This window comes from Pseudophryne corroboree, chromosome 4 (assembly GCF_028390025.1).
Source record: "Pseudophryne corroboree isolate aPseCor3 chromosome 4, aPseCor3.hap2, whole genome shotgun sequence".
NCBI lineage: Eukaryota > Metazoa > Chordata > Amphibia > Anura > Myobatrachidae > Pseudophryne > Pseudophryne corroboree.
In genome coordinates, this window is record NC_086447.1 from 225,083,523 (window position 1) to 225,111,186 (window position 27,664).

Here is a 27,664-nt window from a genome sequence, read left to right on the forward strand (position 1 = left end):
GTTTAACATACTGCACGGTACATTTATACAAGAAAGGTGCAATAAAAAGCTTTTGTTTGTAAATCCCTTGTAATTAAGCAAAGTAATCCACAATAACTATATATATATATATATATATATATATATATATATATATATATAAATGAAATACTGCCACACCATGAGGCTCCAGCTGGGGCTTATGTTGTAGAAGAAAACCAGCACTCCTTAAATATCCAAAATTGCGTTTTTATGCCAATTTAAAAATGACAAACTTTTTGTGCAAAATAGCAGCTTGGAAATACAGTTCCAACAATCATATACATCTTACGTATCCTGAATCATGCTGGGGATGCGAGTCGGACCCAGCTGGGTCTCCCTACAGCTGTTTCGGCTATCGCCGTCCTCAGGGGAGTAAACCAAACCATTCTACCAAGCACCCTCTATTTATACCCACTAAATTACCCTAATGTGCTCACCTGTCCTTATCGTTATCCTAAGTGTCGCCCGGTGTCATGCTGGGGCGTGTGCGTAGAGCTGCCCGGATAACCGGACGGCTACCTGTGACGTCATCCGGTTGCGTCGCACTATGCAGAAGCGTCTCCCGGCGTCCCGTCCGTTGCCATGGACAAGGTCCGTTCCACCCCCACACGCCACGTGACCGCGACGTGTGGGTGCGTCACACACCCCCTCCAGGCATACAGTGGTTCACTCATTGGCCTACTCGTCCTAAGTTCGCCACCCTCCTAACATGACGTACAGCCCATGGCCTCCCTGTAACCTAGCAACTCGGCTACATCACCCCACCCACCAAAAACGGCAACATCAGGACAACACAGCGTGTCTCAAAAAAATTACTAAATCTACATACAAAAACAAAAATGTACATCCGAAATCACAGATGTTATTGGCAACTATGCGTGTATATTATAGCACAATTCTTATTGGTGACCCGTTAGTCTTACCTATCTGGATGATCATTAGCACCCATAGCATCCTCCTAGCTTATAGTAGTCACCACTTAAGGCTGGCCATATGTCAATCTATTAACATGTAGCCACATATCTCCTGTGCAATAGATATCAACGCATATAGATCAATCTAAGCCAAAACTTAAAAATACTAATGAACTACATACATATTGTATTTAAACATGAACGGGAGTATCTGTGTGGAGAAGGTATCAGCTTATAAATCATACTAAATTGTGAACAGCAGACCTGGCCTCAAGACCACACATCATCTATAAAAAAAACAAGATAGACCTAATTCCTCATTGAGCCCAACTGGGGCAGTAGCATTCAGCATATATATCCATCGACTTTCCTGCTTTAGTAGCTGTTTATTGCGATCTCCACCCCTCCTCATTGGTGGTACATGGTCAAGAGGCATGAATTTAAAGTCCTTTATTTTGTGACCACAATTCGCAAAGTGTCTGGCCACCGGTGGTGTGCTGGGTTCCAATATCTGTAATGCTTTTTTAATTGATGAGCGGTGCATAGAAATTCGTTCTTTTAACATCCGGATTGTTTTGCCCACGTATATTTTTTTACAAGGGCATATAATAATGTATGTAACATATCGGGTATCACAAGTCATTCTGTATCTTAATGTATGTTTAACTCCCAGCTCGGGATGCACAAATTCTTTGCCAGTCAGCATAAACATACAGTTGGCACAGCCACCACATTTGAAGGCTCCCCTTTGGAGGCTCAGCCAATTTGGGTTACCCATCACCCCAGGGCTGATGTCAGACTGCGTGATCCGTTCCTTAAGATTCCTGCTCCTCTTATAGCTAAAGAGGGGTGTATTGGCGCAGAATCTATTCAAAGCAGGATCCGTCTGGACAATGTGCCAATGCTTCAGTATAGACTTTTTGACAAGACCCGATGTAATTGAGTAGGTACTCGTGAATACCAGACGTTCAATTTCAGCACTTTTCTTTTTGGAAGCCAGCAGGTCCTCTCGTTTAAGACCCAGACATTTCGTAATCGCTTGTTTCACTTCCAATGGGTCATAGCCCCGTTCAATGAATTTTTGCCCCATATTAGCTAGAGCCTCTGGCAGTTTGGTGTGATCCGAGGTAATACGCGTCACTCTTACTAATTGAGAGTAAGGAAGTCCATTCTTTAGAGGCTGTGGGTGAAAGCTGGATGCAAGAAGAAGCGTATTTTTGTCTGTAGGTTTTCTAAAAACACTTGTAGTGAATTTTCCTACATCAATTCCTACCAATACATCCAAAAACTCCATTTTTACCTTATTGAATCGATAGGTAAATTTAATTGAGCCAGGCCTGCTGTTCAACTTCTCCACAAATTGAGTCAATGCTTGCTCACCACCAGTCCACAGCATGAAGAGGTCATCAATAAATCTAACATAAAATGGGATGTATTTTGCAAAATCTATATCATTCATGATATTGTTTTTCTCAAAATTGTACATGAATAAATTGGCGTACGATGGGGCCATATTAGACCCCATCGCCGTCCCATGAAGTTGCAGAAAAAAGGAATTATTAAATAAAAAATAATTCTTATGTAAGATGATCTCAATCAATAATAACAAAAAATCAACTGGTGGACCCTCATAGTGTGGACTGGTGGTGATAGCATCCCTGACTGCTTCTATCCCCTCTGAATGGTCAATACTAGTATATAAGCTAGAGACGTCTAGCGTCACCAAAAGGCAATCGGTGGGCGGCGGTCCAAATTGTTCCAATTTATTAATAAAGTCAGAGAGGTATCTTTGATAAAATATGGGGTACGTTGAACTACAGGCTGTAACAGGTAGTCGACATACTGTGACAAAGGTTGTCCCAGTGATCCTCTCGAGGAGATAATGGGTCTACCCGGAGGATCCACCAAACTCTTGTGCACCTTTGGCAGGATATACAAGAGGGGGATCCTCGGGTAGTCCTGAATCAGAAATTTCACAGTCTGTTCATCTATCCAACTGTTGTTACAACCTATTTGGATAATGGAGTCAATTTCCTTCTTAAAATTAAATGTGGGGTCAAACTGGAGTCTTTTATAACAGGTTTCATCTGACAGCTGTCTCATTACTTCCTCAATATACTTAGATTTATCCATTATAACAATGCCCCCGCCTTTATCGGCGGGGCGTATCACAATGTTAACATTATTATTTAAAGTTTTAATCGCTGATGCCTCCTCCTTATTTAGATTTGAATATTTAATCCTGCTTTTCCGTAAAATCGGTATCGTATCCATCCTTACTAGACGCATAAAGGTCTCTATTGATGCGTTAGTTGAGGGCGGATCAAAGGTACTGGCAATTCTAAAGGGGGTTGTTTTATAATCGGAGGCTGTCCGCTTACTGAAGAAGTCTTTGAGACGCAGCTGCCTGTGAAATCTGTAGAGCTCGACCTCAAAATCAAATGGTTTTTGTCGGTGAGTTTGAACAAATGACAGACCCTTGGCTAACACCGCAGCCTCTGGGTCAGTTAATTTATAAGAAGATAAATTAAACAGAGCTATTTGCGGGTCGTCCTGGGGTATTTTTCTCTTTGATTTTTGATGCCTGACACCCCCTCTCCTACAGGGTTTTCTAGCTCCTTTTCTGATGATGTTTTGTTGCGTGAAAACGCCTTGTCTCCTAAAAAATGTCTAGATTTACTAGAAGTATCTGAGTCACTCAGAGATGTGTTAGATTCAATGTCCGTAAATTGTCTGGGTTGTCGTCTTTTAAACGTCTTACCCTGTTGCCACTGTCGTCTATTAGTTTGAGGTATCAACCATGGATATACCCGAAACTCCCTATAATCCTCTTTGACTTTCTTGTATTTACCTTTCTTAAAGGCTAGCAGGTCTGATTTAAATGTTGCTATATTTTCATCCAATTTAGCTAACCAATCAACACTGTTGTCGGCTTTGATAATATCTAAACCTGCAATCTCACAGGCTTTGATATCCTTCTCCACAGCTTTGATGTCGGCGTTCACCTGCTGGATGACCAAGAGCATTAGGTCAAAACTACACTGATTCAGGATCAAACACCATTGCCTGCAAAATTCCTTACAATTACGTCCCAACGTAGGTTGGTTTTTAATTCTAAAGCCTCTCGGCACTAAATTCTCTTTATGATATTGAGACAATGTTAACCCATGAAGTTCAAGTTCCACTAGTCTTTTACGTAACCTTAATAGGTCAGGATAACGATAAGGACAGGTGAGCACATTAGGGTAATTTAGTGGGTATAAATAGAGGGTGCTTGGTAGAATGGTTTGGTTTACTCCCCTGAGGACGGCGATAGCCGAAACAGCTGTAGGGAGACCCAGCTGGGTCCGACTCGCATCCCCAGCATGATTCAGGATACGTAAGATGTATATGATTGTTGGAACTGTATTTCCAAGCTGCTATTTTGCACAAAAAGTTTGTCATTTTTAAATTGGCATAAAAACGCAATTTTGGATATTTAAGGAGTGCTGGTTTTCTTCTACAACATAAGCCCCAGCTGGAGCCTCATGGTGTGGCAGTATTTCATTTGAATGATCTCTAACCGGGCACCCTATATAAAATATGGACAGTGTTGTGCGGACCAGGATGTATATGTATTGATTTCCTTAATTTGGATTTGGACTGCACCACGATATTGATTTTTAAGTATATGTTGTCAGGTTGTTGTATGTATTAGTTAGTTTTTGCACTTGTTACACATGGTGTAAGGGTGCTATTTATAGTGCTCAAGTTTTTGTCTTTTGAGTGCACACGTGTAGAACGATGGAGTTTGGTGTCGGCGACATCACTGGAACCAAGAGATTTCAGGATAAAGATATATCTAAAATACTTTTTTCCAACACCGATCAGTTAGCTTTTGATCAGGAGAGCCCACAGGAAGTTCACACTGACCTATTAAGGTTACGTAAAAGACTAGTGGAACTTGAACTTCATGGGTTAACATTGTCTCAATATCATAAAGAGAATTTAGTGCCGAGAGGCTTTAGAATTAAAAACCAACCTACGTTGGGACGTAATTGTAAGGAATTTTGCAGGCAGTGGTGTTTGATCCTGAATCAGTGTAGTTTTGACCTAATGCTCTTGGTCATCCAGCAGGTGAACGCCGACATCAAAGCTGTGGAGAAGGATATCAAAGCCTGTGAGATTGCAGGTTTAGATATTATCAAAGCCGACAACAGTGTTGATTGGTTAGCTAAATTGGATGAAAATATAGCAACATTTAAATCAGACCTGCTAGCCTTTAAGAGAGGTAAATACAAGAAAGTCAAAGAGGATTATAGGGAGTTTCGGGTATATCCATGGTTGATACCTCAAACTAATAGACGACAGTGGCAACAGGGTAAGACGTTTAAAAGACGACAATTTACTGACATTGAATCTAACACATCCCTGAGTGACTCAGATACTTCTAGTAAATCTAGACATTTTTTAGGAGACAAGGCGTTTTCACGCAACAAAACATCATCAGAAAAGGAGCTAGAAAACCCTGTAGGAGAGGGGGTGTCAGGCATCAAAAATCAAAGAGAAAAATACCCCAGGACGACCCGCAAATAGCTCTGTTTAATTTATCTTCTTATAAATTAACTGACCCAGAGGCTGCGGTGTTAGCCAAGGGTCTGTCATTTGTTCAAACTCACCGACAAAAACCATTTGATTTTGAGGTCGAGCTCTACAGATTTCACAGGCAGCTGCGTCTCAAAGACTTCTTCAGTAAGCGGACAGCCTCCGATTATAAAACAACCCCCTTTAGAATTGCCAGTACCTTTGATCCGCCCTCAACTAACGCATCAATAGAGACCTTTATGCGTCTAGTAAGGATGGATACGATACCGATTTTACGGAAAAGCAGGATTAAATATTCAAATCTAAATAAGGAGGAGGCATCAGCGATTAAAACTTTAAATAATAATGTTAACATTGTGATACGCCCCGCCGATAAAGGCGGGGGCATTGTTATAATGGATAAATCTAAGTATATTGAGGAAGTAATGAGACAGCTGTCAGATGAAACCTGTTATAAAAGACTCCAGTTTGACCCCACATTTAATTTTAAGAAGGAAATTGACTCCATTATCCAAATAGGTTGTAACAACAGTTGGATAGATGAACAGACTGTGAAATTTCTGATTCAGGACTACCCGAGGATCCCCCTCTTGTATATCCTGCCAAAGGTGCACAAGAGTTTGGTGGATCCTCCGGGTAGACCCATTATCTCCTCGAGAGGATCACTGGGACAACCTTTGTCACAGTATGTCGACTACCTGTTACAGCCTGTAGTTCAACGTACCCCATATTTTATCAAAGATACCTCTGACTTTATTAATAAATTGGAACAATTTGGACCGCCGCCCACTGATTGCCTTTTGGTGACGCTAGACGTCTCTAGCTTATATACTAGTATTGACCATTCAGAGGGGATAGAAGCAGTCAGGGATGCTATCACCACCAGTCCACACTATGAGGGTCCACCAGTTGATTTTTTGTTATTATTGATTGAGATCATCTTACATAAGAATTATTTTTTATTTAATAATTCCTTTTTTCTGCAACTTCATGGGACAGCGATGGGGTCTAATATGGCCCCATCGTACGCCAATTTATTCATGTACAATTTTGAGAAAAACAATATCATGAATGATATAGATTTTGCAAAATACATCCCATTTTATGTTAGATTTATTGATGACCTCTTCATGCTGTGGACTGGTGGTGAGCAAGCATTGACTCAATTTGTGGAGAAGTTGAACAGCAGGCCTGGCTCAATTAAATTTACCTATCGATTCAATAAGGTAAAAATGGAGTTTTTGGATGTATTGGTAGGAATTGATGTAGGAAAATTCACTACAAGTGTTTTTAGAAAACCTACAGACAAAAATACGCTTCTTCTTGCATCCAGCTTTCACCCACAGCCTCTAAAGAATGGACTTCCTTACTCTCAATTAGTAAGAGTGACGCGTATTACCTCGGATCACACCAAACTGCCAGAGGCTCTAGCTAATATGGGGCAAAAATTCATTGAACGGGGCTATGACCCATTGGAAGTGAAACAAGCGATTACGAAATGTCTGGGTCTTAAACGAGAGGACCTGCTGGCTTCCAAAAAGAAAAGTGCTGAAATTGAACGTCTGGTATTCACGAGTACCTACTCAATTACATCGGGTCTTGTCAAAAAGTCTATACTGAAGCATTGGCACATTGTCCAGACGGATCCTGCTTTGAATAGATTCTGCGCCAATACACCCCTCTTTAGCTATAAGAGGAGCAGGAATCTTAAGGAACGGATCACGCAGTCTGACATCAGCCCTGGGGTGATGGGTAACCCAAATTGGCTGAGCCTCCAAAGGGGAGCCTTCAAATGTGGTGGCTGTGCCAACTGTATTTTTATGCTGACTGGCAAAGAATTTGTGCATCCCGAGCTGGGAGTTAAACATACATTAAGATACAGAATAACTTGTGATACCCGATATGTTACATACATTATTATATGCCCTTGTAAAAAAATATACGTGGGCAAAACAATCCGGATGTTAAAAGAACGAATTTCTATGCACTGCTCATCAATTAAAAAAGCATTACAGATATTGGAACCCAGCACACCACCGGTGGCCAGACACTTTGCGAATTGTGGTCACAAAATAAAGGACTTTAAATTCATGCCTCTTGACCATGTACGACCAATGAGGAGGGGTGGAGATCGCAATAAACAGCAACTAAAGCAGGAAAGTCGATGGATATATATGCTGAATGCTACTGCCCCAGTTGGGCTCAATGAGGAATTAGGTCTATCTTGTTTTTTTTATAGATGATGTGTGGTCTTGAGGCCAGGTCTGCTGTTCACAATTTAGTATGATTTATAAGCTGATACCTTCTCCACACAGATACTCCCGTTCATGTTTAAATACAATATGTATGTAGTTCATTAGTATTTTTAAGTTTTTGCTTAGATTGATCTATATGCGTTGATATTTATTGCACAGGAGATATGTGGCTACATGTTAATAGATTGACATATGGCCAGCCTTAAGTGGTGACTACTATAAGCTAGGAGGATGCTATGGGTGCTAATGATCATCCAGATAGGTAAGACTAACGGGTCACCAATAAGAATTGTGCTATAATATACACGCATAGTTGCCAATAACATCTGTGATTTCGGATGTACATTTTTGTTTTTGTATGTAGATTTAGTAATTTTTTTGAGACACGCTGTGTTGTCCTGATGTTGCCGTTTTTGGTGGGTGGGGTGATGTAGCCGAGTTGCTAGGTTACAGGGAGGCCATGGGCTGTACGTCATGTTAGGAGGGCGGCGAACTTAGGACGAGTAGGCCAATGAGTGAACCGCTGTATGCCTGGAGGGGGTGTGTGACGCACCCACACGTCGCGGTCACGTTGCGTGTGGGGGTGGAACGGACCTTGTCCATGGCAACGGACGGGACGCCGGGAGACGCTTCTGCATAGTGCGACGCAACCTGATGACGTCACAGGTAGCCGTCCGGTTATCCGGGCAGCTCTACGCACACGCCCCAGCATGACACCGGGCGACACTTAGGATAACGATAAGGACAGGTGAGCACATTAGGGTAATTTAGTGGGTATAAATAGAGGGTGCTTGGTAGAATGGTTTGGTTTACTCCCCTGAGGACAGCGATAGCCGAAACAGCTGTAGGGAGACCCAGCTGGGTCCGACTCGCATCCCCAGCATGATTCAGGATACGTAAGATGTATATGATTGTTGGAACTGTATTTCCAAGCTGCTATTTTGCACAAAAAGTTTGTCATTTTTAAATTGGCATAAAAACGCAATTTTGGATATTTAAGGAGTGCTGGTTTTCTTCTACAACATAAGCCCCAGCTGGAGCCTCATGGTGTGGCAGTATTTCATTTGAATGATCTCTAACCGGGCACCCTATATAAAATATGGACAGTGTTGTGCGGACCAGGATGTATATGTATATATATATATATATATATATATACATATATAATGCTGTTACATGTAAAATATAGCACATTACAGTGTATTATTGAGGCAGGAGTCCAGTAATGTGGGTCTACACACCCATCAAATCTGTCACCAAACAGCCTGGGGCAGGGAGATTAGCAGGGCTGCTTTATCGTGGAAATGTTTCATATAATTGATGAACCCCTATATCTTGTGAACTGCCTGGAACCCTTTCTGTGTTGTTCGCACTGGATCACTTAACATTTTCTTGCAGCAAGTAGAATTTGAAAGGCCCTTACACATGATAAATAAAAAATAAATCCCAGCTGCTGCGATACCTAAAATAGAGGTCTAAAAACTTGTTTGAACTTGTGAAGACCTGTAGTGCATTTTTATCTAACACATTCATGAAGCACATTTACAGTGCAATCCAATGACACCAAGATATGTTCTCGGAGTCTGTACAGTTATTATTGACTTAAAGCTACAAACCCAGTAACAATCAGAAAGCGCTATCGTGTGTATGAACAATTCTTAGTTTTTAGTTTATTTACGACTTAATACCATAATTATTTGGATTAAAGGTGTGTTATTTCACACATGTCAATTCAAAGTAGAGCTTTAATATAAGGACCAGTCCTTTTATTCATCCCTAATGTCGTAAGGAAAAAACAATGCACTCTCCTGCTATAACACAAAAAGACTCCATCTGAGAGAGTAGGGAACACCTCAAGAGGGGCCCATTTATCAACTAGTGATAAAACTCATTGTGAATGATAAAACTTGTTGCGTATGTTAATGGTGCTCCAGCCAATCAGCTCCCAATTGTCATTTTTCAAGTACATGACAGTTAGGAAATGAACACATGACAGTTAGGTGCTGATTAGCGGGAGAACCATTTATCGTATGCAATGAGTTTTATCATTCAAAAGGAGTTTGATCACTCAATAAATAAGCCCCTTAATTCTCTATAATACTTTTGATAAGAAGAATGTTTGTGATCCAGCAAGTGCAGGATGCTTTACAGTGAAATTCTGAATGTTTATTATTATTATTATTATTATTATCTTCTTAAAAATGAAGCCAATGTTATTAATTCTCCTTAGAGTAAAGAAATAAATACAGATCAGCACCCAAGCGATAACTAAAATGATCTGTGACTGCTTCATCTGTTACTGTCAGCTGCAGCTTGTGAAGTCTGTCAATACAGATGCCTTGTGCATTTGTTTTTATTTAAAGACCATCTCTCCTTCCTTGGTACTTGGGACAGCTGATGTCAGCCTGAGCAACATAAATAATGGCTAACCACATCCGCAAGTTTCATGTAGGGAGATTAAAAAATAAATAAAAATCAGGTCTATACAAGGTTTTTATGTCTTAATAAATTATTAATTATCTAAATATGGAAATCTCACCTATTTTTATGCCATACTCCCTAATAATTAAAAAAAATTTTGTTATGTATCCCAAGTACCCACTAAAGTTTGTTCATATCTTCCAAGTACCCACTAACGTATATAAATTAGTTTCATATAAGTTTTTTCTTTGCTAATACATTAAACTGTTATTTTGACTTAAATCTAGCAGATTGTAGCACCCATTGACTGTGTATGAGGGGTACAGATTTCACGGTTAAGAAAGCCTGATCTAAATAATCTTTGGCAAGCGCGGTGCTTATATATATATATATATATATATATATATATATATACTTTATACCACTTATTGTACTCCTAGAAACATAGGGGGTAATTCAGATCTGATCGCAGCAGCAAATATGTTAGCTAATAGGCAAAACCATGTGCACTGCAGGGGGGGGCAGATATAACATGTGCAGAGAGAATTAGATTTGGGTGTGGTGTGTTCAAACTGCAATCTAAATTGCAGTTTAAAAATAAAGTAGCCAGTATTTACCCTGCACAGAAACAAACCCACCCAAATCTAACTCTCTCTGCACATGTTACATCTGCCCCTCTGTAGTGCACATGGATTTGCCCATTAGCTAACAAATTTGCTTCTGCGATCAGGTCTGAATTAGGCCCATAGTATTTGGCAGCAGTTAAGAACCATTTGGCCCATCTAGTCTGCCCTTCTACGGTGTGGTTATTAGGGTTAGGCGTTACTGTATATGCATTCTCTGTTTACTCTTGACACAGTTTATCAGTTGACATACTGTACTACTTACTTGATTTTATTTTCATTTGTTCAATCATGTGTTCACCAATGATCGCTACTTAATTTAATGTACTGTTTATGCTGCATATTCAATGCAGTGAACACAGTGAATCACAAGCAGGTGAAAAGCGTCCATACAGATGTAGCCTAGCAGAGCAGTAACTTCTCTAAGTACCCTGCAATATGCAGCCAATCAACATCAAATATATACTAGCACGTCTTATTAAAGTGCATGGAGATAAAGTACCAGACAATCGGATCCTAACTGTCATTTTTCAAACCCAGCCTGTGATATGGTAGTTAGGAGCCGATTGGCTGATACTTTATCTCCAGCGACTATATCTCCATCCAAGTATTAGTAAATAGACCCCACAGAATCCAAACTACACATTTATTGTGCTAAGATTAATTTACCTTGTTCTAACAGCAACGGGGTTAATGGCATTTTCCTTAAACTGGGCCTCTCACTAGTTGTAAGTATTATTAGCCTTTGTTAGAATTTGATAACCGTGAAGAGCTTCTGGCTATGTTTTGAGTGTCATTATATCCCATGATGGAAAGGCAGATACCCAAATATATCCCCTCTAGTTATCTAGCAGTTTTCATGAGTTGTTTTACAAAGCTGTCCTGCGGAGCACCCGCCCATAGATTGTCATCAGGCAGTTAGGATTACTTGCAAATAATAGCCATTCTTTTGTTAGACAGTCTGCCCAGGGCAGCTAAGCCATGCAAGGAGTGTTCTTGGAGTGCAGTTGCTGTAAGGGACATTTCTTTTTCTTAAATAAAGATTATTGGAAAGCAGCACATCAGCTTTCCCTGTTACCCTCTCATCAGCTGTAAGTAAATCATTGGTTTAGGTTTGCATCTTCCTGTAGTATGATTTGTGAGGCAGGGCCAAAACTGGGATTTTCAGAACCCGGGCAGTAATTTAGTGCCCCGCCCCCATCCCCACAAAAAATAAAAAAATAAAAAATCCAAACTACGCCACATAGTGGTGCAACCTTATTCTCATTACACTGCACATTAGTACCCCTCCCAGGGAAGAGAGGGGAGAGCGATGGGAGAGAGATAGAAGAGGGGAGAGAGAGAGAGATAATATGCACCAAACATCCCTCAGACCTGCAGACCCCCAGTAATACACACACAGTATATATATAGATCCCCTTGATGAAGTCCACACTAAGGACGAAACACGTTGGTATTCTTGTTGTATCCAGGAATGCCATCTTGGACAGATCAGCCTTTGTATTTGTGACCTCCTGTACGTGTGCTACCTACCGTTAGCTGATATGTGTTATTTATTTGTTTTTAAGTATGTATTTATTAAGATTAAAACTGTGTTTTTGAAAAAAGGAAAAACCTTGTTGGTTGGGATTGCGTTCCTTGGATTTTACACAGTATCTGTTGCTTTTAAACAAATATGCAGAGTTAAGATGTTGCACACGATGGTCTCTATATTTTCATTTTTCTTTTATATACATCTTGGTTATATAAGACGCTAACTAAAAAGCTAAGTCTATTCTCAAAATATTTGTTCACCTGAGCACATTTTGCACTTTGTACGTTTTTTACTAGTAGGCACATTAGGATGTAATTGTTTACTAAGATATATATATATATATATATATATATATATATATAGAGAGAGAGAGCGAGAGCAAGGCCTTCTCCCTTTACCATGATGGCGCCATGTGCGGCTGCATAACGTGCCTAATGCGCAGGCCCTGGCTACAGGAAGTGATTGCTGTGGTCTGGGGTGGAGGACCAGCTGGTCGAGAGAGCCAGGCAGAGATTTTGACGCCCCCTCAAAACCGGGGGAACGTGACTCCTTAGGCTCCTCCAACCCTCAGTTGCGGCTCTGTGTGAGGAATGCAAAGTAGATGTGAAAGTAGCAAAGTTTACTGATGGAAGCAGAAGCTGTTTGTCTGTTTTCCAAAACAAGAATGAAAGTAAATGCTCACAGAAGTAAATCCTAAAGGATAATTTGTTTACTTAATCTGGTTGTTACATTAGGCGTAATAATGAGGTCAATAAATTGTGGACAAGCTAGTGAGGTAAGAGGTTGGGAACACGTGCATTTAGGCTCTCGTGCTACCTCCTTCAAATTGAGTCATGTTTCATCTCTATTGTTCAAGATGATCATACTGCTTCACTGTAAGTTACCCACCCATTGGCTCCAGGTTATTGGGACAAGTGGAAACAGTTTATATATTGTATGTATAACTCAGGTACTGTTTAGTTGTAGGAAGCGCTGCACGTTTTACAAAAAATTGCCAAGATGATTAAACCACTTTACCCAGAGGGTGCGGCTATTTCTTCATCTATGATTTTCTTATGTGAGAAATCAATGTCTGATGTGACCTAATATCTCTTTCTGTCACTTATATTTTCATCCAGGAAGCTGCGTTATGCCGACAACTTCCTATGGAGTCAGAAAGCATTGGCCCCGTTCAAAGCACAGTGAGCCCCCCTGCCATGAACCAGGAGATAAGATCTATAACAAATAACGGATCTGACCCTTTCCTCAATAGGTAAGTGACTGTACTAACAGCCACATTTTCTTCACAAATCTATGTAAACATGGAAGAGTTGGCTCTCAGCCGACCAAATAGCTGGCGCTAGTGATATGCGAGGGATAAGGCTCACAGGGCCTTTACTATGTATTATCGGGAATATTGCCTCAGCTCACACTATGGCTTTGTCCACATGAGCAGCACAGGATAAGTACCAATCTCCATTTTATCTATTTTTCCTCCACAGTGGGCCATACCACTCACGAGAACAAAGCACGGACAGTGGCCTCGGCCTGGGATGTTATAGCATCTCCACAACACCTGAAGATTTTCTCAGTAATATGGAAGAAATGGACACAGGTATAAAAATACAACAAATAAAATAATACTTTTGTGCTTGCATAGTGGTATTTTGTGAACCTTTTGTAGGTTCTTCAAAGTTAGGGGTTGATGTATCAATCAGTGAAAAGAGTGGAAAATTTGCCCATAGCAACCAATCAGAGAAGTGGGTCAGTGGAGAAGTTGCCTATTATTATTATTATTATTATTATTATCCTTTATTTATATGGCGCCACAAGGGTTCCGCAGTGCCTAATTACAGAGTACATATGCCTATAGCAATTAATCAGCATTGAGGTAATATTTATAAAGCACTGTACATTCTATAAACTGATAGGTAGAACCTGATAGGTTGCTATTGGCAACTTCTCCATTCTTTTCACTTTTTTGAATGCTATAAACCTTTGTCACCCATTTGGAAATTGTGACATACTGATGTGTCCTCATACATCTTGCCTCAATACGCCATGCAGCAAGAGATGCCTAGGGTGAGTCACCTGGCAGCTCCCAGGCAGTTCTGCTAACGACAGGCGTCTTTTTTTGGCTGAACATGTGCACAAGCACTTATGCTGATTAAAGTGGTATACGGCATGCCTATATTCTGTGTGCAACTGTGGCTGTATATACGAAATACAACAAAAATTCAAAAACAGCGCTCCAACTCAAAAGTGCAGCAACAGAAGCTAGGGTGATCCCAACCACCACAAATACTAGAAACAACAACACTGGTAAGCAACTGTGCGCACCCTCTTGGTGTATAGTCCCAAAGAGTCTATGTGTAATACCACAGAAATTTATACCAAAATATCACACTGATTCCATGTGTTATAAATTGGAATATTCCGGTCCCCAGTCTAATTCGATCTTAAAAATAGGCTCCAAATATCCAGTCTTTTATCTTAATTGTTCACCAAGAGGGTGCGCACAGTTGCTTACCATTGTTGTTGTATATACGAAATGCTACATTACAGTGATTTCCAGCAAAACATTTCGTATGTAGATACATCCGCAGTCACACACAGAATGTAGGCATGCTGCATATCATTTTAATCAGCATAAGCTGATTGTGCATCCAATTCACATAGCAATGCGACTTTGATGCATTTAAACTGAAATAAAAACAATCGGCACTGCAGAGTCACACCACGGCATGGCATGACTAGAAGGGCTGTTTAAACTGACTGCAGCAAGGATGTAGGAGGACACATCTGTATCTGGCAGCATGCCTCTTATGAGTCTTTTATTGTAAGGATGTTGCAATAAACAACCCATAATAATGAATACATACGAATAAATTTAAAAACCAAGGTAAAGCTGGTTAAATCACCTCATTTTCAATGCAAATTTAATTCCTCCATCATCCCTATTACATTATTTCATATTCTATTAAGACGGCTCACCTGACTTTCCTAATTTTTTGGGCTATGTTTACACTTTTGTTTAAAAAATAAAATAATGGGTTCTGATACATCAATAGAGAATCGTTGCCCAAGGAAATAAAAATGACATACTAATAGGTATGACATCATACTAGTATTAATTCCAGTGGCGGCATCGGGGTGGGTGACACCTGCTGCAGCCAAGAGCCCCTCTGCGTGTTCCCAAAAAGGAAGCATGGCTTTGCAGGTAGGGGCCATGGCCTCACAGAAGTCCCCCTACTGTCATCACTACAGGGGCGCGGCCTCCCCGGAAGCCCCCGATTATCTCACACCGGAGGCATGCCCAGCATCCCCGGAGAGGCTGGGCTGCCACCGGAGACTCTGGCTGCACTGCTGGTTCCTGCTCGGTGACAGGGGCCGAGTGCTGCAGGATAATGTCACATTGCAGAATCTGGCTCTCGTCACTGCGGAGTAGCCAGAATTACTCCCAAAGCCACCTTGTGACGCTTCTGATTAATTCTGTGGTCACAGATAAGTCAGTTGCATTTTATAAAGATTCAGTTGGATCACACAAGCGTGACAAAAGTTTTATGGTGCCCATTGGGAATTTATTTCTTGGCCCACCCAATGACTCCAGGGTCTGTTGAGTTTTGTTGTTGCCGTGTTTGGCCAGTTTAGCTTTATTTCCTTTCTTAAGACAAACCGATCATAGTTACAGCTTAAAGCCAAGTTTCTATTATGTTCTCGCAGGAATTCTTTCTACTTTTAAGTCCCAATTTTTTTTTATAGGTGAAATTCTCGGCCAGCCAGCCCTTAACCTGAACCCACAAACACGTTTTCCTGACTTTCTTGATGCTCTTCCGGGGACGAATGTAGACCTGGGGACACTGGAGTCTGAAGATCTGATTCCAAGTCTCAATGATGTGGAATGTGTGCTGAACAAAAATGAGACCTACCTCACCTGGCTGTAGATGTTGATGCTCAGGCTGCCCCTTTTCCTTTCCAACAACCTTGCTTTAATTGCTTTTTCTCATGTGGAAATATGCGAAGAGCCTCAGAAAGAGTTTGTCATAGACAAGCTGCCATATTGACTCGAGCTGTATTAAGATAGCTAAACTGATCATTTTCTGAATCATATATATTGGTTTATTAGTGTGTATATTTTTCTATTTGATTCATGACCACTTTGCCAAGTCTTTGATTACATAGAGTTAACGGTGGCACACAGGGCCACGTTTGCATGTTACACTTCTGTATTCAGATCTATAAATGGTTTTAGTTTTTAAGAAGGTTATAAGTTACAAGAAGTGAATCAAATACAACCTGTCCAGTATATGTACACTTTATTTATAACTATAAGGCTTAAAGCATTTTAACCTTTTTAATATAAGCTTTAAATAAAATCATTGTAATATTAGAAAATTTGTGCTGGAAATAGAATAACAAGTAGTTTTGAAACCAAGCTACCTTTTTAAAATCTTTTTTCCATTGACTTTATTTTTGCAGAAGCACAAACATTATGTTTAGAGTTGTTTTTCAGTATATTACTGTATAGCTTTTAGATAAAAAAAAAAAAAAAATATATATATATATATATACTTCCAGTTTGAAAGTAGCAGTATGTTCAGTAACCGCTAAACACTACAGCATTGACCAGTTTGGTACTAACTACCACTTTTTTTTTTCTTTTTTTTTTACAATGTGATTACAATTTTTTTACTGTTGTTTTTAATGCATATTAGATTTTATTGTTTATTTTATTAAGCACTATTGTTTTTTAACTAATTGAAGCTGATGAAGTCAGTTTTTTTTATAACATAATGTAACGCTATCTCTGACACTATCAAAGGGAGTATTTTGAATACAAAATTAAATAGTGACACATGTGGGTTACTGAGAGCAGAAAACAATTGGAGGGTAATTAGGGGAAATATAATCAGTTTATATATGATTATATATATATATATATGTGTGTGTATATATATATATATATATCTGAACCCACTTTACATATTTGTATTCCTTATGATTCTTTTAAAGGTAAGAAAAATATATACTGTATTTTCTGACCTGCCCTTCCAACAATGATATGTTAATCATTAGCCACAGTTGGAGTGCAGCACGTGGTATATTACATTGGAGATGTGGGACTGAATAAGCATTGAGAGCACCAGTTAGACAGCTTTAGTCACAAATGCAGATGACGTCCTAAGAATCCATAAATATTTTTTAATAAATATAATATTTATATAAAAAGACTAAGCTTTATTATTTGTAACTTTTTTGAGTAAATGGATTTTTAAAAGGCATTATTGAACCAAGTCTCTTGCTGTTTAATCCACAAGAGATATTCTTTGCACTTACTGTGGGTGTACGGCCTTGGAATTGCAGTACACCACTTTATTTGGCAGGATAGACCTTCTGTTTTATTTGGGCAGATGAAGAATGACATAAATTCTAGAAGTGCAATGGCTGGAATCTAATGGGCTTGGTGACATGGGTACTGAAAGACTGGATATTCATGGAGAAATAAAATGACCATTTACAGTTGCTGGTACTGTACATTTTTATATAATAGTTAACCAAACTATAGTCAATATACAAATTGTGTGTAGCATTACATTACTAGCAAGTTTAAGTTGAGACATGGTGAAGTAATTAAAATGTGCATTTTATCCACATAGAGTACTTTAGAGACTTTTTGCGGGCTGAGAAAATAAACTCTGAAATACAGCATATCAATTGATGGAAAACTAGAGACAACACTGGGCCAGATGTGGGGATGGACACATTTTACGGCAAAAACGCAAAAAAAAGTAAAATCAGCCAAAGAAAGATGCATTTTGCTCAATATAATGTAAAGTAACCTTACAGTACACAATAGAATTACTGTAAATACCTTCCAACTGTCCCAATTTGAGGACTCTGTTCTGATCGGGACAGCTTAGCCCCCATTTGGCCAGAAGGTAGTGAGGAATGTCATAGCAGGTGAATGGGTGGATAGAGCACATGCCATGATGTGCGCAGAATTCAAAAGATACATTGATGGGAGATCAGGACAAGGACCTGTCCAACATGGCAGAAATTCTGACCACTCCTTATTTTACTGTAAGAGGCGGAAGCATGCACTTGTTCCGTGTCTGGAACCTAAAGGTTGGGAGGATTGTTTCAATGGAATGTCATATGCTTAAGTCTGTCTGGATACTGTGTCTGGATACTTATTAATACATACAAAAGTCACATTTAAATTGTTAAATACAATTAAATATAGACTGACATTCTAAATAAAAGTTCCACTTAAGCTTAAATAATACAAACCTCCATTGTCTCCTAGTTTATAAGTCAAATGGGAAAAAACATGTATACATCCTCAGGCTCACTGCATCATGTTACTAGATCACTGTCAGTTGATAGGCTATGTTCCCGTGAATCGAAGTTTAACCCAGAAAATGCCTGCCTCCATTGTAGGTAGTACCCTCGCCGACACAGTACCAGTGGGGATGGTTTGGAGCGTAATGGGTGTATGTATGGGAGAAATAGGTGTGACCTAGGAGAGTCCGGGGTGTATCCACTTTTGTCCCAATCTGTCCTTAAATGGTAGGGGCTATACTTTAGGCAATGGACACACTTTAATTCCTACGGTATGGGCAATCTCTCTATTGTTAGCATCACAATTTAACACAATGTATGTGATTTAAGTACCAAAGCAGTGTTTCAAAGTATGCTGGTAATTGTTTGTAGGTGAATAAACTTACTGTCATTTATCACAAGTAGATTGCAGAATTAATTGCTAAATAATAAAGTGTTAATTGAGATTAGGAAGTACAGTAGTTGGAACAGTTGCTTATGGAAAGTGGGGTGTAGCCATAAACTAACGGAGGTAATGATGTTCTGAATTGTAGTGCCACCTAGACTGACTCAGTCATCGATGAAATAAGCCTTGTTTATGAAATATTTGCTACTCCATTTTGTAACTTATGCCTTTATAACGTTATTTTAGTTACTGCCAGGAGTTAATGTTTTTACAGCATGTTGCATGGATTTTAAGCAGTACAGATTTTGGAGGTTGAAATTGATAGGAAAGTTACTGAGGTCTATACCAATGAATTACAAGGGAGCTGAAGCATTTATAGTCGTGCAATACGAGATGTCCTTAAATAAGTCTGAGATCATTTACAGTATGCTTGGTTCAAGCTCAAAGGCAGTCTGGTACATTTCCTGCTGTACACCAATAGCGTGAAGGACAGTTCTACCTTGGCAACCAACAGAACAACATAAAAGTCAAATAGCAACTAAGGAGATACCACACTGCATTAAAGAAGTGAATGAGAAAAAACAATTGTTATGACTTTACTGCTTTCCTATGTTATACAAGGCCAGCAGAAATCTGTGTAACAAATCATTATTGTGTATCTATGAAATATACATCTGTCTGTTTGGAATTTGCAGTGTTTTTTCTTTTTTTTTGGTGTACTATTGGCTCAATTTGGTCCAAGCCCATACCAGATCTTAACATGTGTGGCAAGCCTTACCAAGAACCAATTAATGCAATAATCACAAATACAACAATGCTTGGACATTGGAAGCTCTCGTATCCTTTGGGTGGGTCCTGGATGCCTTGGGCCCATTCCCCCTAAATCAACACCTGCTTCATACATAATGGGTGGCAGGGTGGCATTTTCTATTCTTGGGAATACGGACTTGGCAAAACACCACACTCCTCAGGGGTGGATTAGGGGTCAGGCCACCCCTAGGCACATTACTAGCCACCACCCCATCACATCACTGCCCCCCTTTATTTCGGGGCCAGTCCAGATACCTCAAGACCACCAAAGCAGCACCAACCTAACCCCTACTTCCTTCCGGGCAACAAATTTGCTGTATATTTTCCCACTTGGTGTGCCGCCCCTAGCCGCATGCCTCACATGCCTAGTGGGAAATCCACCACTCACACTGCCATTGCTAACATGGAAAAAAGTTGCCGGCAAAAAAAAAAAAAAAATAGTTGCTGGTACCAGCCAATGCTCCAAGGTGACAATTAAAACACTGTACAGGTCCGGCGCATGCGCAAAGTACCGAACATGGGGCATGCGCTACACTTGCGTCAGGACCCAGGCCCATTGTACGTCCCTCTCTCTTTATGCTCACTTAAAACACAGGCCAAAGCTAGTGGTATAGAGGGTGATATAAATAGAATATATATGCATATTTACTTAAAAATGATCATTGGTTATAGAGTCAGGTGCATAAAGGGGGAGTACAAGGATCTGTATTTTTCACAGCACAGGCCCTGTGTATGGAACATACTGTACTTTGTTTTTCATATAGTGAGTAAATATACAGACATCCCAACTACAGGGTGCATGGAATATAGTATCCAGTTGTGTTACTTTTTTCACACTTTTTTGTTATAGACCATATTTAAAATACAGTAAATTGATATACTGTAACACTATCTAACTGTTAGATCATGCAAAATGCAGCCTGCCAGGCCAATTGGAATTCAATTCATTGATATTGGTCATTATTTCAGTTGTGAATAATTTACCTTTTAATTTGTTAAAATCTTTTTTCAAGATAATCATGTACAGAGTACTGTCTAATCAAATAGTGAAGAGGACAAAAAGTTCCTTAAAATACAAACACGGATATGCAGATTTTACCAAACACATGTTAAGATCTGATAACTTGGTAATTAAATGGGGCAATGCATTGCATCTCTTATTCTCATTAAACACTTTTGGTTTTCTTTACTGCACTTCAATCTATAATGGAACTGATGGACACTAAAATGTTGTTATTGATAATCACCCTAAAATTGGTGTTTCAATACAAATCACATTGGGGGATATGTACTAAGCCTTGGAAGGTGATAAACTGGAGAGAGATCATGGGGCAGATGTATTAAGCCTGGAGAAATGATAAATCAGTGATAAGTGCAAGGTGATAACATACCAGCCAATCAGCTCCAATATGTAAATTTACAGTTAGGAGCTGATTGGTTGGTGCATTATCACCATGCACTTATCACTGCTTTATCACTTCTCCAGGCTTAATACATCTGCCCCAATGTACCAGCCAATCGGCTCATAACTGCCATGTTACAGACTGTGGGGCAGATGTATTAACCTGGAGAAGGCATAAGGAAGTTATAAACCAGTGATATGTGCAAGGTGATAAAGGCAGCAGCCAATCAGATCCTAACTGTTAATTTACATATTGGAGGTGATTGGCTGGTGTGTTTATCACCTTGCACATATCACTGGTTTATCACTTCCTTATGCCTTCTCCAGGTTAATACATCTGCCCCTGTGTTTGAATAATGACAGTTAGGAGAAGATTAGTTGGTACTTTATGTTTCTCCACTTTATCACACTCTCCAAAGCTTGATGGTTTGTTCCATACTTCCATTATGTGTTATCAGACTCTTGTAGCTGAACACCTGGGCACATCTAGGGGTTTATTTAATAGCATAATGCGATGTGTGCTATAGTCCTACTCCCCCATTCTACCAATCAAATGATAGGTTTCATCTGTACCAGAAAAGTGACATCTATATGGTGATTGGTTACCAGGGTTATATCAGATTAAGCACATTGTATTATGTCTTTAAATAAGTACTTGAACATGAATATATATTAAAAGAACACTATGGCCGCCATTTTACAGCTCTATGCTGATTGGCACTACATCAAAGCAGTTCAATGCAGTGTTATTTACATATTTTGATATGACTACATTAAATAGCGTATTTTTCTGTAAGTTAATTTCAGGCACTACAATTAATAATGCAAAAAATTTAATATGCTCCATCTTTTTATGTACTTTATAATCAAAGTGATTGTTTTGTTTGTCTGAGTGTTCTGCATATGAACATATGTTGACTATGAAGCTAGGGCCACATGGACAGAACAAATACCCATAGTATTTCCTTTTGTTTGTTTATACCATCTTATTGATGTGAATAGCCGACTCTGCTTTCTTGTTTGGCCAACTATGCAATAAACCCTCCAGAAAGTAATTCTGCCTTGTTCTCTTATTTACTTTATTGCAGCGTGTATGTGTATTGTGTATTATGTATGTTTGTTATGTCTGTTATCAGATCATAATAATGAGTAAATGGGATACTGTAGTTAAATCCCAATGATGGCCATACTTTAGGAGTGTTTACTGACAAAGGTCAAATGTACAGTGCTCCATATAAACCAATCAGCAATTAGCTTTCTTATCTAGTGCATGTTATACTATGTATGCAAATGTCTTAATGGTTGCTGCAGTTTATTTGCACATTTGGACTTTGTTAGTGAGTAGCCCCTGGAGTATGTTATCAGAGATAGAGCCCAGCATATACTGTAGATAGAATGCAACCACATGGTCCTATTTGATGAAACACTTTTAATTGGCAATCATAATTGTGAAGTATGTGCATTGACTGCATATATATTGAATGCTTGTATCTGCTCTAGAGACAATTTATAAATGCAAGGTATAGTTTCCTACTATGCAAAAGACTTTTGGGGAGTTTTCCCAGACACGAGAGAGAGAGAGAGAGAGAGAGAGAGAGAGAGTACACTATCATCCAGCATCTTCCCACTTCACTGGGGAAGCTATAATAATATATTAATGAGTACGATGTGCAATAAGCTGTTGTACTGTATGTTAAAAATTATATACTGTTTAAAAGCACATGATACTATCAATTTAGGACCTGTACTGGACTCAAGTTCAAAGGGCTCAGAGCTGAGGGGGGCCCGACAATGCTAGATTACTCCCCAGATGCCCTCTGCTTTTCTGAGCATGTGCAGATGCTGGAGCAAGCTCAAACAGGGCATCAATATAAATGTGACAACTCCCAACTTGGCATCTACTATGGGGGAGGGGCAAGTGCACACTGATGATGATAATGACTAGTATCAAATAAACATACACAATGTGAACATGAGGGGCATGATAGGACCCAGAGCAAAGATTTCCCACTCCGCACTACTCCTTATAAATGCAATATTTTGCTCCTTTGCCATCTGCATCTGGACACACTGGACCATGCTGCCAGCCAATATACACACTGGACCATGCTGCCAGCCAATATACACACTGGACCTTGCTGCCAGCCAATATAAAACGGACAACCTACAGGAGCACAAAGAGGGGCTGTGAACTTAGAGTTTGTATCAGATGAGAGTGTCTCAAGGGTGTAACTATAGCTATAGCCATGTCACCGCTATGGGGACTACCACCACAGAGAACCTTGTCCCAGAGATAAAAAATTAGCCTTAACCACTTAATTGACTATTTTTTTCACACAAAACAGCTCAGAATTTGACAGGGTCTTTTTTATTACTTAATACTTATTACTGTGTCCTGCGGGTGGGGCAGCGGGACAGTCCCAAAAAATGGGACTGTCCCGTGAAAATTGGGACAGTTGGGAGGTATGTTTAATATGATTGGGGAAGAAGCAGACCTTGCTAAGGGTATGACTTTATGATGGTATATAGAGGGCCATTTTCTTTATGGATACACCCAGTTGTGCTCTCGTGCCCAGGGCCAGATTAACAATCGGGCGGATGGAGCTACAGCTCCAGGCCTCCACGTAAAAATAGGCCCATCATCATGGTAGCATGATGATCGCTAGCCACATACTGTAGTTGGCCATAAATCATATCTTTTAAGATACTATTTTTATGTTCTCTTACGTCCTAGAGGATGCTGGGATCCATTTAGTACCATGGGGTATAGACAGGTCCCTTGTGAGCCATGGGCACTTTAAAGAGTTTAATAGTGTGGGCTGGCTCCTCCTACTATGCCCCTCCTACCAGACTCAGTTTAGAAAATGTGCCCGGAGGAGCCGGTCACAGCTAGGGGAGCTCCTAGGAGTTTTTCTAGATTTATTATTTTTTGAGTTTAGTTAGGTACAGGCAGGCTGCTGGCAACAGCCTCCCTGCTTCATGGGACTTAAGGGGGGAGTAGGAACCAACGCTAGAAGTTAATGGTTCGCTATCTCCACTGACAGGATACTGAGCTCCTGAGGGTGCTGATCGCAAGCCCATGAGGCGACCGTTCACTTCGACAGCACGGCCGCCACCCCCTAACAGAGCCAGAAGAAAGAAGAGTGGTCGCCGGCGGGAATGGCGGCACAAGGGTGGTTGCGCAGCTCTGACAGGCTGCGCCCCGGAAGGCTCAGCGGCACTTGGTGTACGGCGCTGTGAGGGGCGTCCTGGGCCAGGGCACATACCCTACACTGGTCAAATATGCTAACGGGCTAATCCCGCTGTTAGCAGCACAAATACCTCAGGCTAGTATAATCTATTACGTGCGGGAAGATGCGCCATTACAGGGGGAGGGACTTCTCAGAGCGGATCCAGCACTCATCAGCGCCATTTTCTCCCTGCAGATCACACAGATGAGACTCTGACAGGGAGAGCTGCCCTCCTCTTAACTCCAGCATACCTCTGCAGTACGAGGGTGTTATAGACAGGGGGGGGAGAATGTTGTAAGAACTGTTTATCCTATTAAGGTTACTCAGTAAGCGCCGGCCGTTTATTCTATTAACTGCCTACTGGGGCGCTGTGTGGCTGGCTCCTTATACTCTGACTCTCTGAGGGTACTCTGGGTGAAACTGTGTCGGACATTTTCCTGTGTGTGTGTGTGTGTGTGTGTGTGTGTGTGTGTGTCTGTATATAACACATTACCATGTCTAGGGACTCTGTGTCTTGCGCTGCAGAGTGTGTATCTTCTCCTGAAGAGTCTCTTCCATGTACTCAGGACTGCAATATTACCTTCTAAGTCCGAACCCCCATGGGTCGATTCTATAAGGGAAATGATATCCCAGATTTCATCTAGGATGTCACATAATGAGAATGAAATGCAGGTTTTAAAACAATCTGTAGCGGTTTTGAAGTGTTCAGCTCCCACTACCTCATCTAAGGCCCCCAATACATACCCTAAAAAGTGTGCTCTGGCCCAGATAATGCAGGCTGACATGGACTCCGACTCTGATACAGGGGACGGTGATGGGGATATGCAGGGGGAAGATGCATCCCTTGCTAAGGGGGTGCATTTAATGATTGAGGCCATTAGGGACATTTTACACATTGCTGAAAAAGTACCTGAGCAGGTAGAGGAGACTTACTTTACAGACAATAAGAAATCCTACCTTGCCTTCCCTGCTTCTAAGGAGTTAAACTCCATGTTTGAAAAATCATGGGAAAACCCAGAGAAAAAATTACAGGGTTCATTGCTTTTCCCTTCCCTGAAGAGGACAGTTAAAATTGGGAAAACCCGCCTATAGTAGACGCTACTGTATCTAGGTTGTCTAAAAAGGTGGTTTTACCTGTCCCTGGTTCATCCGTTTTAAAAGAGCCAGCTGACCGCAAGATTGGGACTACGCTCAAATCACTATACACAGCTAAAGGCGTGGCATTAAGTAAGGTGGTCAGGCACATTACTAGAGGAATTAGATACTATGGATAGGAGTGACATTGAATTGTTTTTGCGTCACATACAGGATTCTGCAGGTTTCATGGTGGTGGCCATGAAGGACTTTGGCCTACTTAATGCAAGGTCTTCTTCCATGGCTGTTTCGGCACGGAGAGGACTCTGGCTGCACCAATGGTCTGCGGATGCGGAATCCAAGAAGAGTGTGGAGAACATACCCTTCACAGGTCAGGCTCTGTTTGGGGATGCATTGGATGCATGGATCTCCACGGCAACTGCGGGTAAGTCAACCTTCCTTCCCTCAGCTACGCCACCGACTAGGAAATCTTATCCTACATCTACAATGCAGTCCTTTTGGACTGCGAAAGTTAAAAACTCCAAACCCCCTTCCACTTTCTTTAGAGGCGGCCGGGGGAAATCCAGAAAACCTGCAACAACAGGTTCCCATGAAGAGAAGCCAGATTCTGTTTCCTCTAAGTCTTCAGCATGACGGTGGACCTCCCAGCCTGGTAATCGGGCAGGTGGGAGCCAGACTAAAAGATTTCAGTCACATCTGGGCGTCTTCTTGCCTAGATCCCTGGGTAAAAGGAAGAAGCAGGGAGAAGCTGTTACAGAGCATTGCTCTCTCAACTCAACTACTCCAGGATCATGGGTGGATCCTGAACCTTCCAAAGTCACATTTGGAGCCGACAAGGCGTCTGTCCTTCCTGGAGATGATCCTCGACACGGAAGTGCAGAGGGTGTTTCTACCGGAGGAGAAAGCTTTGGTGATACAATCAATGGTCCGGGAGGTCCTGAAACCTGCCCAGGTATCGGTTCGTCATTACATTCGCCTTCTGGGGAAGATGGTCGCCTCCTACGAGGCTCTACAGTATGGAAGATTTCATGCACGGTCCTTCCAACTGGATCTCCTGGACAAATGGTTGGGATCTCATCTTCACATGCACCAGCAGATTCGCCTGTCGCCGAAAGCCAGAATTTCGCTCCTCTGGCGGTTACAAACTTCTCACCTTCTCGAGGACCGAAGGTTCGGGATTCAGAATTGGATCCTTCTAACCACAGACACAAGTCTCAGAGGTTGCGGAGCAGTCACCCAAGGCGGCACATCTTCTACAAGATCAGGCCATTCAGGTTCAGTCGGACAATGTAATGGCAGTGTCCTTCATAAACCGACAGGGCGGAACGAAGAGCAGAGTGGCAATGTTAGAGGTAACAAGAATCATCCACTGGGCAGAAAAGCACGCGGTGGCGCTGTTAGCAATCTTCATTTCGGGAGTGGACAACTGGGAAGCGGACTTCCTCAGCAGACACGATCTCCATCCAGGAGAATGGGGCCTCCACCCGGAGGTGTTCACAGAGGTGACAAGCTGATGGGGGTGTCCCTCAGGTAGATATGATGGCCTCTCGCCTCAACAAGAAGCTTCAGAGGTACTGTTCCAGGTCGAGAGACCCACACGCAGTGGCGGTGGATGCACTGGTGACTCGGTGGGTGTTCCACTCAGTGTATGTGTTCCCTCCACTTCCACTCATCCCAAGGATTCTCAAACTAATAAAAAGAACAAGAGTTCAGGCGATCCTCATTGCTCCGGACTGGCCAAGAAGGGCTTGGTACGCGGATCTTCTGGATTTACTCCTGGAGGATCTAAGGCCTCTTCCTCTTCGTGAGGACCTATTCAACAGGGGCCATTCGCTTATCAAGACTTACCGTGGCTACGTTTAACAGCATGGAGTTTGAACGCCAGATCTTAGCTCGGAAGGGCATTCCGAATCAGGTCATTCCTAACCTGATACAGTCTAGAAAGGGAGTAACGTCTAAACATTATCATCGAATTTGGAAAAAGTATGTGTCTTGGTGTGAATCCAAGAAGTTTCCAACGGTGGAGTTTCAACTAGGACGGTTTCTCCTCTTTCTGCAAGCAGGTGTGG

General features: G+C 41.0%; 1 protein-coding gene across 2 annotated transcripts in view; it reads left to right on the forward strand.

The window, feature by feature from the left end:
• Positions 1-22,325, forward strand: part of WWTR1 (WW domain containing transcription regulator 1) — a 135,474-nt gene extending 113,149 nt beyond the window's left edge. For both annotated transcript variants that reach the window (XM_063915941.1, XM_063915942.1), the window contains exons 4-6: positions 13,471-13,604; positions 13,834-13,946; positions 16,094-22,325. In XM_063915941.1, the coding sequence (XP_063772011.1) occupies positions 13,471-13,604; positions 13,834-13,946; positions 16,094-16,275 (429 nt within the window). In that variant the 3' untranslated portion in view covers positions 16,276-22,325. The remainder of the gene's footprint in view (positions 1-13,470; positions 13,605-13,833; positions 13,947-16,093) is intronic.
• Positions 22,326-27,664: the final 5,339 nt, after the last annotated feature.